The sequence below is a fragment of the Oryx dammah genome, unplaced genomic scaffold, assembly GCF_014754425.2.
Source record: "Oryx dammah isolate SB20612 unplaced genomic scaffold, SCBI_Odam_1.1 HiC_scaffold_20, whole genome shotgun sequence".
Taxonomy (NCBI): Eukaryota; Metazoa; Chordata; class Mammalia; order Artiodactyla; family Bovidae; genus Oryx; species Oryx dammah.
In genome coordinates this window covers 143,645-162,517 of record NW_024070204.1, presented here as the reverse complement: position 1 = coordinate 162,517, position 18,873 = coordinate 143,645, and the positions used below count along the sequence as shown (strand labels likewise).

At 57.3% G+C, this 18,873-nt stretch overlaps 1 protein-coding gene across 1 annotated transcript in view; it reads right to left on the bottom strand.

The window, feature by feature from the left end:
* The window catches only part of AHRR (aryl-hydrocarbon receptor repressor), an 81,193-nt gene that overhangs the window by 33,040 nt on the left and 29,280 nt on the right, over positions 1-18,873 (bottom strand). The window contains exon 4 of the mRNA XM_040262216.1: positions 7,901-7,995. Coding sequence (XP_040118150.1) covers positions 7,901-7,995 — 95 coding nt within the window. The remainder of the gene's footprint in view (positions 1-7,900; positions 7,996-18,873) is intronic.

Genomic DNA, 18,873 nt, shown 5'->3' with positions numbered 1-18,873 from the left:
AAAGTGGAGCGTGCGACTCCTTTAGCACGAGAAAGCGCGGCCTGAATGGGGAGCTAGAGAGAAGGACAAGAAACCCAGGAAAGTACAGTCAATAGAAATTACAAAATACAAGGGCAGAAATTAGCCCTCAGCAAGAGTATTACACGGAGAATAAAGAGGCTAGACCCCCAGCCAGGGCCCATGGTGCACGGGCAAGGCCAGTTAACGAGAGCGGGAGCCTGGTGGAGACAGCAAGGGGCCGTCCCAGCTGCAGGATGCTGGAGAGCAGGGCAACCTGAGCATCTGACGGACACCCAGAGGGACGAGGGGCAGAGTAAAAGTGCAGAGTTCGAGGGCTTCCTGCTCTGGCAGCTGCCTGGAGCCGGGAAGCGGAGCGGCTTGCTCGCAGCTCCCTGAGTGGCTGCCCCCGGCTTCCCAGGGTTTCAGGTGTCGGCGTGCCCACCCACCACCACAGCTCGCTTCTGCTCGATGAAGCGGCATCACTGCTCTGCCAGAACCTGAGCTGCTCGGTGCTCCGGACGCTTCTCAGCAGGGGTGGGGGGGGGATGCGCTGTCCTCAGTGACCGCTGGGCGATGACTTACCCCCACCCTCCCACAGCGAGTGGTCCACCACCTTCTCCCCACCTCCCGGTGGGCCGCGGGCTCCAGGTCCCCACCTGCCACTTGGTCACGGCCTGCTTCACGTGGAGAAAGTGGAACTGGGAGGCCCAGGAGTGCCCCCACCCCTCTAAGGCAGGCAGGTGCCCTCTCCCCTCAGGCACCTCCCCGTGGCCTTTCTGACTCCGCCTCCTGGTCTCAGAGCCAAGCCTCCTGCGCTGAGTGTGGAGTTTCACAGAGGTGAAAGCTTGGTATTGGAGCTTCAGCTTTAGCGTCAGTCCTTCCAGTGAATATTCAGGACTAATTTCCTTTAGGATGGACTGGTTTGATCAATACCTGATTCCAATACATTGGCCACCTGATGCAAAGAACTGCCTCATTTGAAAAGATGCTGATGTTGGAAAAGACTGGAGGCTGGAGGAGAAGGGGACGAGAGAGGATGAGATGGTTGGATGGCATCACCGACTCGTTGGACGGAGTTTCAGCAAGCTCCGGGAGTTGGTGATGGACCGGGCGTGCTGGCGTGCTGCAGTCCGTGGGATGGGACACGACTGAGCAACTGAGCTGAACTGAACCGAAACACTTGGTCCTTCTCATTCTCTGTACTGGTCACCCATGGGGCCTTTGGGACGGAAACTCAGTCCCGGGTTCTGGGAATCTTCTGGGTCGCTTCCTTGACCATTTCCTCCCCTCTGATCTTTCTGGAGCTCTGAGTACACAGGTCCCCGGGGCCTGGTAACTTCCCCAACTTTCCTGTTTTTCTCCGCCTGTTCCTCAGTTACATGCGGGAAGACTCAAACTCTGGACCCTTCCACGGATTTCCAGGTTTTGCTCTCACGCCTTTAAGTTTTGAGCGCTGTTAGGATCTCCAGCTGGCCTCGCACGGGCGCGTGTCCCCGTGTCTGAGGAGCCCAAGGGCCGCGTGGCCTGTCTGTGCACCCTCTCTTTTCCACACGGCCATCTCCATGCAGCTGCTTTCTCGTGGTTCCTGGGTTTGGCTCCATCAGCCTCTTCCCAGAGACCCACAAACCCTGAGCGTGCAGGACTCGAGGAGCGGGCGCAGGCCCCTGCGCAACCTCAGAGCTGTGAGCCCCGCGGGGAAGCCTGAATGTCCACGCCTTTAGTCCTGCCTTTAGTTTTGTGTGAAGTAACAAGTTCACAGGCTCCGAGAACAGGTCAGGAACCTGCGCCTCACTCAGCCAGACGCACAGCCACAATTACTGCACATACATAGCCCCGGAATGTGAGGAGACAGGAAGCAGAGGCCGACGACTGGTGGTCAGGGAGGGATGCAGAATGGCCAGCCTCCTCCAGGAGAGAAGGGAAGCACTCAGAAAGGAAAACACCAGGAAAGACGCGGCATCTCAGACAAGAAACAGACACCGTGAAGAAAACTGAGTGTTTCAGGTGAGAAATAAAATGCATGAAGTAAAACTTTCACAGGACGGACTGAAGAGCAGGATGGAGGTGGCGGAGAAGAGCCAGTAAAGTCACAATAGGAAGTGGCCAGCCTGAGAGAGAAAATATGGGGAAAAGTGAGGGGGGCCTCAGTCCCTGTGCACAGGATGAGAAAGGCTAACGGCTGGGCAGTGGGGCTTCTGAAGCAATAGAAAATATTTGAAGACTATGGCTGAAAACTTCCCAAATTTGGTGAAAGATAAACTTATAGGCTCAGGTAGCTCTTGCATGCATGCTAAGTTGCTTCAGTTGTGTCTGACTCTTTGCGACCCTATGGACTGTGAAGCCCACCAGGCTCCTCTGTCCGTGGGATTCTCCAGACAAGAACACTGGAGTGGGCAGCCATGCCCCTTCTCCAGGGGACCTTCCAGACCAGGGATCATACAGGAGTCTCTTTCGTCTGCTGCATCGGCAAGCAGGTTCTTTACCACTAGCTCCACCTGGGAAGCCCTCAGAAAGCTCAGCAAACCCTAAATAGGACGATCTAATAAACCCAGCATATACCCAAGCCCAAGCATATCAAAACTAAGCAGCAAAGGTCAGCAGAGATACTGAAATGGAAATCAAAAGGAAGACAGAAAAGAAACAAAATATAGAAAAATTATGAAGTGGTAGACTGAAATCCAATAATATCAACGATTACTGCAATATAAATGCCCTAAATACACCAATTAAAAAAATGATGCTGTTGGACTGGACTCAGAAAAGCAAAACCAAAAAAAGGCCCCCAAATATACCATCAGTACATTAAATGTAATAATACAAACGGGTTAAGACGAAAAGATGAAGCAAGGTATGCCAAGGAACATTAACTAGAAAAAAGCTGGTGCGACTGTATTCAGTTCCTCAGACAAAGCAGACCCCAGGAAGACTACAATAAAGAGGTGCGTCTAATGCTACGAGGCGCACGATGATAACGATAGAAAGGTCAACTCAAGAAGAAAACATAACCCTAAGGAAGTCTGCAGCACACACAGAACCCCGAAGAACACAGAGCAAAGCTGACAGAACTTCGAAGAGAAGCACAGAAATCCGTAATCATGCTGGAGGCGTCTTTCAGGTTACGAGCAGACAGAAGATCAGCAAGGACATAAAAGTCGTCAGCGTCAGCAGACGACGTGATGTGGCTAATGTTTCGGCGGACACCTTACCCAGGACCAGCAGTCGGGCTCACAGACAGACCTGTCCTTCAGGAGGGAGGGGCAGGGCCTCTCTGGGGCCTCTTACAAGAGCACCAACCCCATTCATGACCACCTCCCCTCCAAACACCGCCACACTGGAGGGAGGTCTCCAGTCTAGTGTGAATCTGAATTATATTAATTTTGGTGGGGGTCAGGGGGACACAGTATCCAGCCCATAGCAACAGTCAGTGAAACTAATAGCTGTGTGTCTTTGAAAAAAATCCATAAAGTGAATATACTTCTAGCCCAAGTGACTAAGAAAAACACAAATTACCAATGAAACAAAAAATGAGACATAGCCGCAGAACCCACAGACATTAAAAGGGCAACACGCGAAAGCTGTGGACAGCGGTGCACTCACGGATCAGCAATGTGGATGGAGCAGACCAACTCCCTGAAAGACGCAAACTACTCAGATTCACACTAGAATAGATAACGTAAACAGTCCTCTATTAATTAAGGAAAACACACTCACAGTTTAATCTTCTACGATTTAAACTAAAGAAAATCTAAAGAAAATCCCCAGATCAGTTGTTTTCTCTGGTGAATTCTATAATCACTTGAGGAGGGATAACATTAATTCTACACAAACTCTTTCAGGAAAAAGAAAAGGGAACACTCCCAACCAATGTTATGAAGCCTGCATCAGCACGCCGCCACAAAGACGTCAAGAGAAAACAGAAAGCAGTTTCATGGACATAAACACAGAATCTCCAAAATACTAGCAAGACTGAACCCAGCAATACACAGATGAGGCCTATCCCGGGCATGAAAGGGGGAGGCAGCATTCGAAAGCCAATTAATGCAATTCACAATATTAAATATGGAAAGACTCAGGAAAAAAACCATGGTCTCAGCAGATGCAGAAAAAGCATCTAACAAAACTTTTAATGTCCATTCATAATAAGAACTCTCAGAAATGAAGGAATAGCGGCAAATTCCTTAATCTAAGACACCTATAAAAAGCAAAATGAGCGTAAGAAAAAGCAGACACATTACTTTGCCAACAAAGGCCCACCTAGTCTAAGCTATGGTTTTTCCAGTAGTCATGTATGGATGTGAGAGTTGGATCATAAGGGCTGAGCACTGAAGAATTGATGCTTTTGAACTGTGGAGTTGGAGAAGACTCTTAAGAGTCCCTTGGACAACAAGGAGATCAAACCAGTAATTATAAAGAAAATCAACCCTAAATATTCCTTGGAAGGACTGATGCTAAAGCTGAAACTCCAATACTTTGGCCACCTGATGAGAAGAGCTGACTCATCAGGAAAGACCCTGATGCTGGGAAGACTGAAGGCGGGAGGAGAAGGGGACGACAGAGGATGAGAGGGCTGGATGGCATCACCGACTCCATGGACAGAGTTTGAGCAAACTCTGGGAGATGGTGAAGGACAGGAAAGTCTGGTGTGCTGCAGTCCATGGGGTGGCAAAGAGCCGGACACAACTGAGCCACTCAAGAACAACAAGAGCATAGCAATCAAGACAGCAACGTGCTTCTCTGTGGAAGGTTAGACACATAAGCAATGAGCCAGGTGAGAGTCCAGAAACAGACTCAGAAATATGACCAACTGACTTTTTTATGAAGGTATAAAGGTAATTCAATGGTGAAAGGATCAACTTTTGAATAAATGGTTCTGAAAAAACTAGAATTCATATGCAAAAATAAAGAAATCTTGCCCTATGTCTCCTACCTTACCCTAAAGTTAACTAAAAATAGATCACAGACTTGAGTGTAAAACTTAGAACTGAATGCAGCAGCAGGAAACACTGGCCTCAAACATAGAAGAACGATCTTTGTAACCTTGGAATAAGCAAAGAGTTCTTACATCTGACACCAACATCATGGTCTATTATTAAAAAATGGGTAGACTGAATTTTGTCAAAGTTAATGCTTTCACTCTGCAAGACCCTGTCAAGAATGAAAAGACCAAAAAAAAAAAAAAAAAAAACACCACACAACGAAACAAAAGAAAAAGAATGAAAAGACAAGCCAGGCTGGGAGCAAACGCTACGGAACCTGCACACAGGGAGGCTTGCTGGGACGTTTACATGAGCTCAGAACGCAGCAGTTAAGAGAGCAAACAACCCGATCTTTGCTTAATGGACAAAGGCTTGAGCAGACAGCTTACAAAGAGGATCTGTGGATGGCGGAGACACACAGAAAGACGCTCAGCGTTATCAGTCATGAGGGAAACACAAATTAAACCCACATGGGCCCAGCTCCTAAAACGGCTGGGTACACCGTGCAAACCAGGGACTTGGAGCAGCTTAGAGCTCCGTCCCTGTGGCGGGGACGCACCAGCACAGCCGCCCAGGCAAGCAGCGTGACCGTCTCTTGCAAAGTTAAGCACACACAAGCCCGTCATCCGAAGCAAAGGAAAACCCGTGTGCAGAGGAACCTGTGTGTGAACGCTCATCACAGCTCTACTCACAGTCCGCACAGCCTGGAAACCCTCTGCAGGCCTCAGCGGCTGGGAGGGCCAGTGCGATGAGACACCCACCCCGCAGGCGCTGGCCGCTCGGACACAGGTGCAGGACGCGGAGCGGGGGCAGGTGGGGGTCTGGCTGCAAACGGAGAGCAGGAGGGAAACCTCGGGGGAGGACTTGCTCAGTGCTCTCGCCCTAACTGCCAGAAAGAACACAGTTCAGAAGAGTCCCATGCAGCCCAGGACACCTCATCTCCAGCCAGGTCAAGGGGTCAGGGTGTCTTCAGCTAGACAGGAGACACCCTCCTTGGTGGGGGTGGCCCAAGGCCCACGACACGGCCGTAAGCACAAAGGCCCAGGACTCTCTCCCCCGTGGAGGCAGGACAGCCCGGAGATACCGGGGGAGTGTGGCCCTGGGTGGTAGCCCCGGGTGCAGGACGGTGCCTGGCACTCTAACCGGGACAGCGGGCTGTGTGCGCCGGCTTCTGTGTTTATAGTGCAGAGCGAAAGTTTAAACACGATTTTATGGCTAAGATATCATTTTAACCTTGAACATGAGTAGGGTGATGCCAGCTGTCATCTGGCGAGAATGGAATCCAGGCTGGCAGGAGGTTCTCCATGTTCACTAGCACTGACAGAAAAAAGCAGCTTCAGAGGAGAAATGACATTTAAGATTTGCTTCCTACAAACCCGGTAAGTAATGAATACAGGAACGTTCCCACTTCCGAAAGCACATTTCTCAAAGCACTCCGCTCTTAGGCCTGCTCTCTGCTCCATGGGGCCCCGGGGTGGGAGGCCCCAGCACCCTGCGAATCAAATGCAAACCCTGTCGCCTGCGAGAACCCCATCTGCCCTCAGATGTTTTCACCTCTTTAGGAAAGAGACGGTCTGTAAGCTCCTAGGGCCTCCAAGCATCCACGCCCCTCGGCAGGGCTGAGGCCCGGGGGCTGTGGGGCGGGGGTGGTGGGGGCAGCGTGGCCTGCACGACAAGGTGCAGGGTGACGCAGGCCGTCGGGGGCCTGATCGGGGGTGGGGGGCCGCTGAGCAGACACAGGCAGAGCAGGGCCAGGAGGCGGACCCCGAGGAGCCAGTCGGCCACCCTCTCTTCCTCGTCCACACCTCTAACAAAGCGCTGAGGCAGGAGCCTGGCTGAGATGAAAAGGTGTCTCCTGGGCCCCCCTTCCTCATGGAGGAAGCCGCAGGGGGAGGAGCTGTCCGGGCCACGGGGGAAGGAAGGCCCTGTGGCCACTGCCAAGGTTACCGCGTATCCCTGTGCAACACTCAGACCCCGAGGGCGCTGGCCCGGCAGGCGGGGGACCTGAGCGGGCACAAGCCGGGAGCACTCTCACTCCCAGCATGACCGGCGGGGAGGGGGATGCGGGCCGTGGAGCAGCCTGGGCCGCAGACCAGCCGCCTGCAGGGACCGAGCCGCTCTCAGGCGGGCGGACGGGCGGCTGCCTGGTGGGGCTTCTCCCACCTGAGCAGCACCTGCCCTCCATCCCATCACCTAACAGACATGCTGAACTGGGGGCCACGGAGGGCACGCGGCTGTGGCCGACTTCATCTGGGGTCAGAACTGCCCGCCAAACAAGGCTGGGGGCACAGAAGCAGAGGCTCAGCTCTGGGCCCACGGGCAGACACGCAGGGGACACGTGGGCCAGGGCAGCCCGGCTGCAAGGCCACCGCGGCCGCGGGTTACGGGGCAGCCTGTCGTGGGCTGCTCCCTGCACCCCAACCCTGCAGGGAGGGACAGCCTGCACCCCCGCCCTCCCGGGAGGCCTGCATCTCTGGTGGACATCGCAGCACTCTCACCCTGTGAGCAGCGACTGCTCCCACCCGGGAAGCCCCACCTCCCTTTATCTTGTCAGGAAAAGCTGTTCAGAACCACCCAGCAGGCTCGGCTCTGGTGAGAAGGCCTGTCCCGCCCGTGACGTCCGGTGTGTAGCGTCAACAACGGGGTCAACCCGGGACTCACAATGCATGATTTTCTGTCCTCAGTCTGAGGGGAAAAGCCCGCTTGGTATGTTATTAGGTTCTCGCATCGACAAGTAAAACCAGAAAATGCAGAAGGAAAGCGAGGTTCCCATCCTGGGGGTCACCCGTGTGTGCTGCCCAGAGGTCCTGGAGCCCACCTGCAACCAAGCCCTCCTGAGACTGAGCTCCCTGGTGGTTGTGAACGGCCATGACTGACGCCGCAACGCGGCCAGGAGACCCAGGGGTGCGGGGTTGGGGGCTCACCTCCAGCAGCAGCCTTCCCTCCAGCACGGCCGAGCCTGTAGACCCTCTGCGTGGACCCCGGTCTCCCGGCGACCTTGGGCGCCTCTCCTGCAGGGCTGAGGGGGGCACGGTCAGTCACGCTCTTCCTGCGTCCCTGGCTCCCACCCTCCGCAGGCACGCCGGCCCAGGTCTGCTCTCCTCCCGGGTACCCAGGGCGGCACCGGGCAGCTGGTGGGGGACATTCAGGGACAGGGCTCCTCAGCTGGCCGCACCCCAAGGACCTCGCCCCGCCCTGTTCTCCGCCTCCCCCAGGAGCCTCTTAACCACCTTCCCCGCTTCAGCGGCCCTTCAGGGGTCCCAAAGCTCCCCTCTTAAGACCCAAGCCTGGGCAAGTCCCCAGACTGGACACCACTGTTCGAGGGAACCAGTAGCCAGGAGCCCCCCACACCCCCTCCGGTCCCTCCGCCCCAGAGCCCCGGCCTGACCCAGACTGCAGCGGCCAGTGCCCCATGGACCCCCACCCCTGCCCGAGCCCCCTGCCGCCCCCCTACCCCGACTCTGGCCTCATCTGCACTTGAGGCGAAGCACTCAGACAGACAGACGTCCACCTCCTAGCCCTGAACTCCACGCTCTGTCAGCAGCTCCTGGAATTATGAGGGTCCCGGCCAGGAGCCGGCCTGGCGTTGACGCCTCCATGGAGGCCTCCAGGGCTACGCTTCCATTTCCCCTGATCTGGGGGGGGTGTTAGTGCCACCAAGGGCCCTGCTGGCCATCACCGCCTCATCCGGTGTCGGGGTAAAATAAAAGCACACCGCAGAGCTCCCCAGCGTTTCTTCCCAAACCAGAAGTCGTGCTGAACACTCCCTCCAGGGCCCACGGGCTCCCCCAGGAGCTGGTCAGAAATGCAGGGCCCCAGGCCCCCAGTGTGCCCTCCAGGTTGGGTGGGGACCCCTCACACATACATTCACACACACACAGACACAGATACATAAGGAAACAGACACACACAGACAGAGACACACACAGAGACACACAGGCACACACACAGGCACACACACAGACACACACACAGACATACAAACACACAGACACTCATACAGACAGGGACACACAGACACACACAGAGACACACAGACACACAGACACACACACATGCAGAGACACACATACAGAAACAGACACATACAGGCACAGTGAGATACACACACAGACACACACAGACACATACAGTCACGCACACACACAAGGGGACACAGAGACACACACACAAGGACACACACAGACACAAAGAGACACACAGTCACGCACACACAGAGAGACACACAGAGACACACACAGAAACAGACACACACAGACACACAGACACACACACAGAGACACACAGACACACAGACACACACACAGACATACAAACACAGACACACAGAGGGACACACACACAGGGACACACACACACACAGAGACACACAGGCAGCAGCCAAGCTGACCCCTCCTCCACGTCCCTGGTCCAGACTGAGGGTGTCCACAGGGAGAAAGGGCTCCTCTGGAGGCCCTCAGCCCCAACCACGCGGTCCCCTCGGTGCTCCTGCCGTGGCCTCTCCATCCCTCCTCCTCGGAAGCTGTGCTCCATCCCCTCCCTCTCCCACAGTAAATGGAACGAGATACAAACCCGTTTCCTCAGCAGAAGGTGCTGAGTTCCGGGAAACAGGACAGTGCCCTGGGGCCCAGGGCAGAGACACGGCCGACCGGCCTCCCTGCCCCACGAAAGGGAAGGTTCTCTCTCCCTCCAGCAGCCGAGCCCACCTCTCAGTTGCTGGTTTTCAAGGCACCAAAAAAGCTCTGAGCTCAGAAGCCAGAGGCGCGAACACTTGATCCCTTGTGTGTGCCTCTCTGCTCAGAAAGCTGAAAGGTGGGTGCCCGAGACTGCTGGAGCCAGCCCTCCCTGAGCAGAGGCCCCAGGAGACCGGAGCCGTGCTGGGGTCCACGGGAACCTCCTGGGGCCCAGGCGCCCCCCGACTCTGACTGAGGACCACACAGCCCGGCTCTGAGGCCGAGGAAGACCCAGGAGGGAGCAGGCTGGGGCCCAGGCCCAGTCCCACCCCTTCTGCGGGCCTCCCAGAGGGTCCAGCGCAACAGTCCACCCAGAGGCCACACTCCCAGGTGGTCTGAGGCCAGGAGCGGGCGGCATGGGTGGGGGGAGGCAGGACCCCACGCCCCCACCCAGTGCACCAGGGCCCTCCTCTCCAGGACCTAGACCAGCAAGGCCTCCTGACTGACCAACCGCAAAGCGCACTGTGGGGGCGTCCCCCGCCCCTCCCCAAGGGGAAGGGGAGGTTTGGGGTCGGCTTCCGGGCTCTCCTGCTTCTCAGCCCTGCAGCCCCGAGTGGGGGTGCTGCTGCCAGCAGCTGGAGGTTGGGGCATCCCCAGGCGGTGACATCACCAAGCGGGGGGCAGGGGGGGGGAATTTGCTGACCCCTGCTGGGACCCTGCCCCCGCCCCTCCCGCTCCCAACTCCGGAACACAGGCTTGCAGAGGCCAGAGCCGACACAGGCGGCCGCAGGGAGCAGAGGTCGCTTCTGGAGGCAGAAGTGGGGTCCCCTTCCTACTTCCCTGCCCCCCCCCGCCCCCCGACAGCACGGCAGCATCGCGTGCGCCCCCAGCGGGCACCCCCGCTTCCCGCCTCCGCAGCCACATTCCGCGGGGCACGCCCGGCAGGGCCTCCGCGGGCCGCTGTCACGCGATGGGGCGTCAGCGCCGCAGTGACAGCCGCCTGGCCCGCGGCCAGGGCCTCGCGTGCGAGCAGGGCCGCCCGCGCGCCCCACCCCCAGGCCTGCGGCGAGACTGGAAGAAGCCAAATGCGATTCCGAGGCTGTCCCGGAGGCCCCGCCAGGGCGGGGGCGGGGGGGGCGCGGCCTTCCGAAAACCCCTCTGAGGCACAGCCCCCCAGGTCGGGGGGCCGGAAGTTGCCAGGGCAGCAAACTCTGTGTGGGTGGGGGGTCAGAGCCAGGGCCTGGAGGGCTGGGGGTGCCAGTCCTCTTAATGGGGGGGATGGCACAGCAGTGGGGCAGCGGGGACAGAGCACCCCGAGGGTGGGGGGGTGGGGGAGCACCCCCAGGGGTGCGGGGTGGGGGGAACAGTCCACACTCCCCGTGGCCCTGCGGCCAGCATCTGGGTCTGCTCTTTCATCTCAGCATCTCTCTCCAGGGCCGGGCTCTCTCCCTCCCTGCCATGGCGGGCAGTGGGGGGAGGGTCTCACCCACGATGACCTGGGACTGAGCCCAGCTCCGTCTGAGTGGGGCCCACAGGGGAGGCCAGGGCTGCAGGCAGGGTCTCTGCAGACAGCCGTCAGTCCCACTGCTGGCGCCCTCCCCGCCAGGCCTCCTCTTAGACAAAGGGCGAGCCCACCACCATGCTCCCCTGTCTCCTGCTCCTGGTTGCCCCTGGTAACATGCCAGGGAGAAGAGCTAGCGGAGAGCAGGTGTATGTGGGTTGGGGGGTCCAGGGGGAAGTTTGTGGAAGTTGGAGAGGAGTTGCTGTGGCCTCTGGGCCCTGCAAGGAAGGTCTTGGCAGGGGTGCCCCATGGCCCCTGGTTCCAGGAACCCCTGGGGTCCAGCCAGAAATGCGAGCCCGCGCGTCTAAGGGCCTCGTGCCCCCGCTGAGCCGCTGTCCCCCCCATTGTCCCCAAAGAGGCCAAGCCACATGACGCAGGTTCCGGCTAGCACTGATGACCCACCCGCCCCACCCCGCAGGCAGGCGGCCTCCTCCCCACAGCCTGCCTCCGAGGGGTGGTGGGAGGGGCCGCCAAGACCCCCAGCCCCACAGAAGCCATCCTGGCCCAGGGCAGAGCCTGGGATCGCCTTCTGCACCGTCTGCAGACACAGCTGAGGGCCTGCAGGCAGAAGAGGAGGCCAGTCAGGGCTGCCCCCTCCCAGGAACGCACGGACTCCCTGAGGCTGGCACAGCCCAGCCTGAGCCCTGAGACTGCCTGCACCCGGGGCTCAGCCGGAGGCCCTGGGTTCCCTCCCCTCCACAGGCCCCAGAGCTCTGGCCACAGCAGAGGTTCTCACTGTCCTGTCTGACCCATCCACCAGTGGTCTGCAGAACCAACCGGAACCAGCTTCCCTCACTTCCCTGACTCCCTGCATTCCTGAGAGGCTTCCCTAATAGCTCAGTGGTACGCAATCCGCCTGCAATGCAGGAGACCCAGGAGACGGGGGTTTGATCTCTGGCTGGGGAAGATCCCCTGGAGGAAATGGCAACCCACTCCAGTATGCTTGCCGAAAACCCCCGTGGAGCCCAGCAGCCTGTGGCCGAAGGGTCGCAAAGAGTTGGCCACGACTGAATGAGCCTTGCCTGGAGAAGACAGGATGTGTGTGATCCTCATGCAAACGGTGGGCGTCCCTGTGTGGGCAGGGCTGCACCCAGCCCAGGGGGGAGACTGGAGAGGCCACTGCCCTTGGGGGCTCCGCCCTGCCATACCTCACCTCCTTCCCGGTCCTTCACACAGAGGAGACTCAGGGCAGCTGCCACTCTGGGCCGAGCCACCTGCCACAAGGACCCAGCCCCACCTGTCGCTGCTCAGGGTCCTGTGCTTGGGTCTGACCACTGAGAGTTGCCAAGTGTCCCTGGTGGAGGAAAAACCCAGAGATGCCCCGTTTCTGCCTCTGGACGTGCATGATGCCCAGAAGCCACCCTGCTCCCCAGGGACAGGACAGGTGAGTCCAGATTATGGACACAGGGAATATGGGGTGGGGGGGACTGTCTGGGCTCGAGGTGCAGGAGTTTCGCCACCAGGGTGACGAGAGAGGAGCCAGGGTACCCCAGGAAGCTGGGCTGGACCTCCGCTCTGATGAGCGGCAGCTCCTGGGGTGGACAGGTCACCGCACACACAGCCTGGCTCTGACCCTCCAGCCCTGGTCCAGTAGCTCACCACCCCGGCCCGCGCATCCAGGGCTGCGTTCACGCTCGGCCGTGTCCCTCTGCAGGCAGCTGCTGTGATCACAGCGCAGCCCAGCTCTCTCCACGCTGCGGAGGGAGGTCAGCGTGGAGGGAGGCAGAGAGCTTGGAGACCCTGGGACCCCAAGGAGCAGGCCTGCCCCCCACTCCTGCATGCTTCCAGCCCAGATGCACTTCAGGGCCTGCTCGGCAGAGGAGCACAGGCTCAGAGCAGCTGTCCGGGGGCCTTGGCGCCCCCTGAGATGGGGGTGGGCTGCTGGGGGTCCAACACGCCACTCACTTGAGGGGCTTCGAGAGGGGCCTCGGCAGCGGCACCCTCATGTTCCGTGTCTTGCTGCCACCAACTCGGCACAGGCCTCCACACGGTCGCCCGTGTGCCCACATTCCTGTCCCCTGAGGTCACGGTGTTGGGAGGGGCTCTGGGCCACGAGCGGAGCCCCACGAGCAGGATGAGTGTCCTTTAACAGACCCCAGGGGCACCTCACCCCTTCCCAGGTGAGGACAATTCAGAATTCAGTCCTCACCAGAGCCCAGCCACAGGGTGCTCTGAGCTCGGAACTCCGGCCTCCAGGACTGAATGGTGATGTCTGTGTGTCTGTCACAGCAGGAGAGCTGAGACGGGAGTGGCCGCAGCCACGTCCGTGGTGGCGGCTCTTGGCCATTCCCTGTCAGCAGCTGAGACCAGGCCCAGGAAGCAGGCAAACTCGCCCCTCCGGTGGGCACCCTGCAACTTCCTGCAGGGACCGCATGCCCTCCTTGAGACAGGGGCCCAGGACCTGGAGAACCAACCTTCCTGAGAGATTGGGAGGTTAACTGGCTTCGTTCACCCCTGCCCCCACCACCAGCCCCTCTGGGTGACCCTGGGGACACCGCTCAGGGGTCCAGAGGCCCCACGAGTCCAAGGGCACGTGTGGGTCCCGGGCAGTGCAGCACACCTGCCGGGGGAACCAGTGGCCAGGCCTGGGGGGCAGATGGAGAATGCGGGGCCCCACTCTGACCCGAGCTCCCACCCCAGCACGCCTGCAGACCCCGCCGCAACTCTGGCATCAAATTCATGGAGCACCTCAGTTTTCAGGCATTCAAACTCTCGCCCACGCCTCGCTTTTCAAGAACTGAAAAACTCCTTGTCTTGCCGTTGAAGGATGAACGGGAATCACACAGGCTGGTAGCAAGTGCCGTCCTGCGACTCGCCAGCAGAGGGGTCCACAGAGGGGCTGCGGTTTCCTGCACCTGTGCTGCCGAGAACAGACGTGCTCACGGGGCTCTGTGCTGTCGTGCCAGAGTCTGCCCGCCCAGCCCAGGAAAGGTGACCGAGAGCACGTGGGCATATGTGGCCGGGGCTGGACCAGCTCTCACCTTAGCCCCGAGGGAGGGGATCGGGGCATGGGTGCGTGTCCTTTTGAGCCCCACAGTTAGGCAGGTGCGGAGGAGGCACTCAAACTGCGTTCAGAGCCCCAAGCTTAGTTAGGTGAGAAGAAACATCAGGCATGTGAATAGACGTGCCTATGTTTAGAAAACAAGAGTCCACCCCAGGACGCAGACCGCATCAGCTTGTGGGTTTTCTACAGAAAGAATGTCCCTGTTTTCCACAATGACCAGGGAAGCCCCAGAGGTTTCACAGCTCAATCTGGCTCCTGGTGCTCAATCTGGCACCAGGAAAGCAGAGCCCCTGCCTCCACAGGCGCCCAGCCCACCCCTCTTCACTGGCTTTCTGGGGTCCAGCGGGCAGGAGCTCAGGGCCTCAAGTCCTGCAGAGGAACTGTGCTCTCTCCTTAATCCCCATGCTGCAGTGCGAGACACAAGCATTTTAGGGAAGTTCTCAACTATTATCTCCTCGACTGTTATCTCCTCAAATATAGCTTTTGCACAACAAAGGAAACTATAAGCAAGGTGAAAAGGCAGCCCTCAGAAGAACAGCAAATGAAGCAACTGACAAAGGGTTAATCTCCAAAATGTACAAGCAGCTCATGCAGCTCAATGCCAGAAAAATGAGCAACCCAATCAAACAATGGGCAGAAGCCATGAAGAGACACTTCTCCAAAGAGACGTGCAGGTGGCTAACAAACATGAGAAGACGCTCAGCATCGCTCATTATTAGAGACGCGCAGATCAAACCTGCAACGAGGTTTCATCTCACACCGGTCAGAACGGCCATCATCAAAAAGTTCACAAATAGCAAATGCTGGAGAAAAGGGAACCATCCTACACTGTTGGTGGGAATGCAAACTGATACAGTCACCATAGAGAACAGTCTGGAGAGTCCTTAAAAAACCGGGAATAAAACCACCACACGATTCAGCAGTCCCACTACTGGTCATACCCCGAGGAAACCAGAATTGAAAAAGACACAGGTACCCCAATGTTCACGGAAGCACTGTTTACGATAGCCAGGTCATGGAAGCAACCTAGATGTCCATCCACAGACGAATGGATAAGGAAGCTGTCGTTCACACACACAATGGAATATTACTCAGCTATAAAAAGGAATGCATTTGAGACAGTTCTAATGAGGTGGACGAATCTAGAGCCTATTAAACAGAGTGAAGTCAGTCAGAAAGGAAAAGACAAATACCATATATTAATGCATGTATGTGGAATCTAGAAAGATGGTACCAGTGATTCTACGTGCAGGGCAGCAAAGGAGACCCAAACATAAAGAGCAGACTTTTGGGCTCAGTGGAAGCAGGAGAGGGGGATGATTCGAGAGAATAGCATTGAAACATGTATATTACCATATGTAAAGTAGGTGACCGGTTTGAGTTTGATGCTTGAAACAGGGCACCCAAAGCCAGTGCTCTGGGACAACCTGGAAGGGTGGGGGTGGCTCAGGATGGAGGGGACACACGTATGCTTATGACTGATTCATGGTGATGTGCGGCTTCCCAGGTAAGGAGCCTGCCTGCAGTGCAGGAGATGCTGGGGATACGGGCTTGATCCCTGGGTTGGGAAGATCCTGCGGAGGAGGGCCACTCCAGTATTCTTGCCTGGAAAACCCCATGGACAGAGGAGCCTGGTGGGCTACAGTCCCTAGGTCACAAAGACTCAGACACGACTGCGCGACTTAGCACGTGACAAAAACATCACAATATTGTAGAGTAATTATCCTCCAATTAAACTAAATCCATAAATTTAAAGAGAAAAAGGAAAAAAAGACAACCAAAAGTAGCTCTTTGGGAAGAAAAAGAAAAGGGGATTTTATTCACACGCGTTTTGGTTCCACACGCTCTTCGTGGTAGAAGAGGTCAACCGTTCGGGTTTCTCACTAAGTTTCAACAATCTGAAGGGAAGTGTACAGTGGCAAGCCCAGGGCTCAAGAAACATTTCGGAAAAGCAGACAAAACCAAAAAGAAAAAAGACAGTGCTATGAAGTCAGGTACTTATTCCATGAGTAACTGCATGCTATCAAGATAAGCAGGGCAGGGGGACTTGCCTCATGGTCCAGGGGTTAAGAGCCCACCTTTCAGTGTGGGGGACGAGGGTCCCATCCCTAGTCGGGGAACCAAGACCCCACAAGCTGTGGGGCAAACAAACCCGCCCACCACTGAGGAAGGAGGAGATACCACCCAGCAGGGTAAAGCCATTGGAGAGCCATTCCCTGTGGGCTGAGACTCCAAAATGAGGGTAGCAGGACAATTAAGACAGGAGGCTGGGCCCTGCCCAGACCACATATATCTCATTCGAGAAGTCAGGAGACCTCCCCAACCACATATGCATGTAAAGGCTCCTTGGAGGTCAAAGGGGGAGTTATGTCAAGGGATGTTCTCTACCCATATCCCTTGTAAAATCCATCTTGGCTAAGGGACGCACGCAAACACATGGGAGGATCTTGAGATACATCAAATGTGGGCTGTAAACCAGGGAAATCAAGATGATTGGCCACAGGAAGCCCAGAAGAAATGCCCATAAAAGTAATTCAAACTGCCACGAGGACACAACTCTAGAGACTCTCTCTGAGTCCACCCCTGTGTCGTCCACATACATTGTACTCTTGCTCCTCCTAATAAACACTTGCTTCACTACCTCCCATCTTTGCGGGAATTCTTTTCTGCAAAGCTGAAGGGCCAGAGGCCTGGTCACTGACCACTGGTCTGACACGACTTGGCCTCTCTCTGGCTGGGGACCCAAGCCCCACCACGAGCCGTCGCAGGCCAAGGCCACCACTAGAGAGCCCTTCACCACAGTCAGAGAGCCCGCAGGAGGCAGCGGAGGTGCCACCGCTGCGACTCACAGGCAGGCCGGCGAGGACGCTCAGAGCACAAGGACTGGCCCCTTCCCCGGAAAGCTCGAGGCGAGCTCCAGGAGCACCAGCTCCTGCCCGCCCCCGCCCCACCCTCCCCGCTGCTCCTCCTCCAGCGCCTGCTCATCTACAATGACACCAAGTCAGGGACTCCAGGTCGAAGGGGCTGGAAGGGGCAGACTGTCCTCAGGGCAGCTCCAGCCAAGGACAGGCTGGATCTGGAGCAGCGGCCGGCCTGGCGGTCACAGTGCCTGATGGGTGTGCACTGGATGAATTTGTAAATGAAGTTACAAAGAAGCCTCCAAGCACAGAACTTGCGCGTCGCCCAACCTGGAGCCCATCCGTCATCACCAGTGACTCCAGGGGTCATTTCCACCAGAGTCCTGCCCGACTCACCACCCACAGGCAGGGCTGACTGGGCAGGGGGTGTGGGGAGGTCTCTGCCCTGGTGCTTGGGGCCTTCCATGGCTGGGTCAGTCTCCACCCCCATCCGGGGACACAGCCCAGCACGGAAGGTCCCAGTGTGGCTGGAGGAGGCCTCCAGAGGTGGCTCTGAGCAAACGCTTGGAGAAGGGAGACCCCAGCGCCTGGTCATGAAGCGGCTGCAGGCGAGCTGGGCTGGATGCCCCCAGAAGCCCCCTCCACTCCCTCCCAGCACTTGTCCCCTCAGGGGCCCGTGGCTCAGCCTGTGGAACCGCTGGTGGTAACATGGCTGCAAGAAACCCTGCTGCTCAGAGCACACTCTCCCCTTGCAAAAGGACTGGTTCCTTCCCCTAAAAATTTAGCCGAGCTCTAGGAACATCAGCTCCTGCCCGCCCCCAACCCCACCCTCTCTGCTGCTCCTCCTCCAGCTTCTCCCCTTGACTCATACCCTCAGCAATCTCCCAGGTCCACAGTTTTCTCTATTCCTTCTTTTTGTTTGTGTTTTGAGACAATATCAAGCTTGCAGAAATGTTGTAAGAACGACACCCAGTGTCCTCTGCCCAGAGATACCCCCTCCACCCTGGGACTTCACCGACTGCCCAGAGCACCCTCTCAGCCAGGCACGGGCTACTCTCCATCCAGGTGCCCCTGGTCCTTCTCGACTCAAGAGGGGACAAGCTGCTCTGCAGGCTGCCCTGAGGTCCAGTTTGTTGCTGAGTCCTCAGCATGTCTGGCGGGAACATCACAAAACTAAGAAGTGTCCTCACACACCCTGCGGCCTGGCACACGGGGTCGGTTTCTTCCGGGACTGGTGAGGCCACGTCTGGTCACGGGGACAGTGTGTGCCGGCTTTCCCCACTGGAGGGCTTCCCTCTTTGTAGCTAATTAATACTTTGTTTTTCAAGATTCAAAATTCCATTTCTCACTTTCACCAATTTTAGCATCCACTGACATTTCCAGCCTGAATTATCCCTACACTGCTTATCAACTGGGCATCTTATAATTCACCTCCACTCAAAAGTGACCCGTCTAGAGTGCTCTCTCCTGGCAGTTTGGTCAGGAATCGTGGTGTCTGTTTCGTTGTTCATTTACTTATATCCATGCGGATTTAGAGAAACCCATCTCATTTGCTGGATCATCATCTGTCACCACCCTCGTTCATCTTAATGCTAAGACTGTCCCAACGTGGCCAGGGGAGCCCCCTCAGGAGGCCCGGGTGCCCCTCAGAAGGCCTGGGTCTGGGGGTATGTCCCCTCAGGAGGCCCGGGTCCCGGGGGAGCCCCCTCAGGAGGCCTGGGTCCTGGGGAGCCCCCTCAGGGGGCCTGGGTCCCGGGGAGCCCCCTCAGGAGGCCTGGGTCTGGGGGTATGTCCCCTCAGG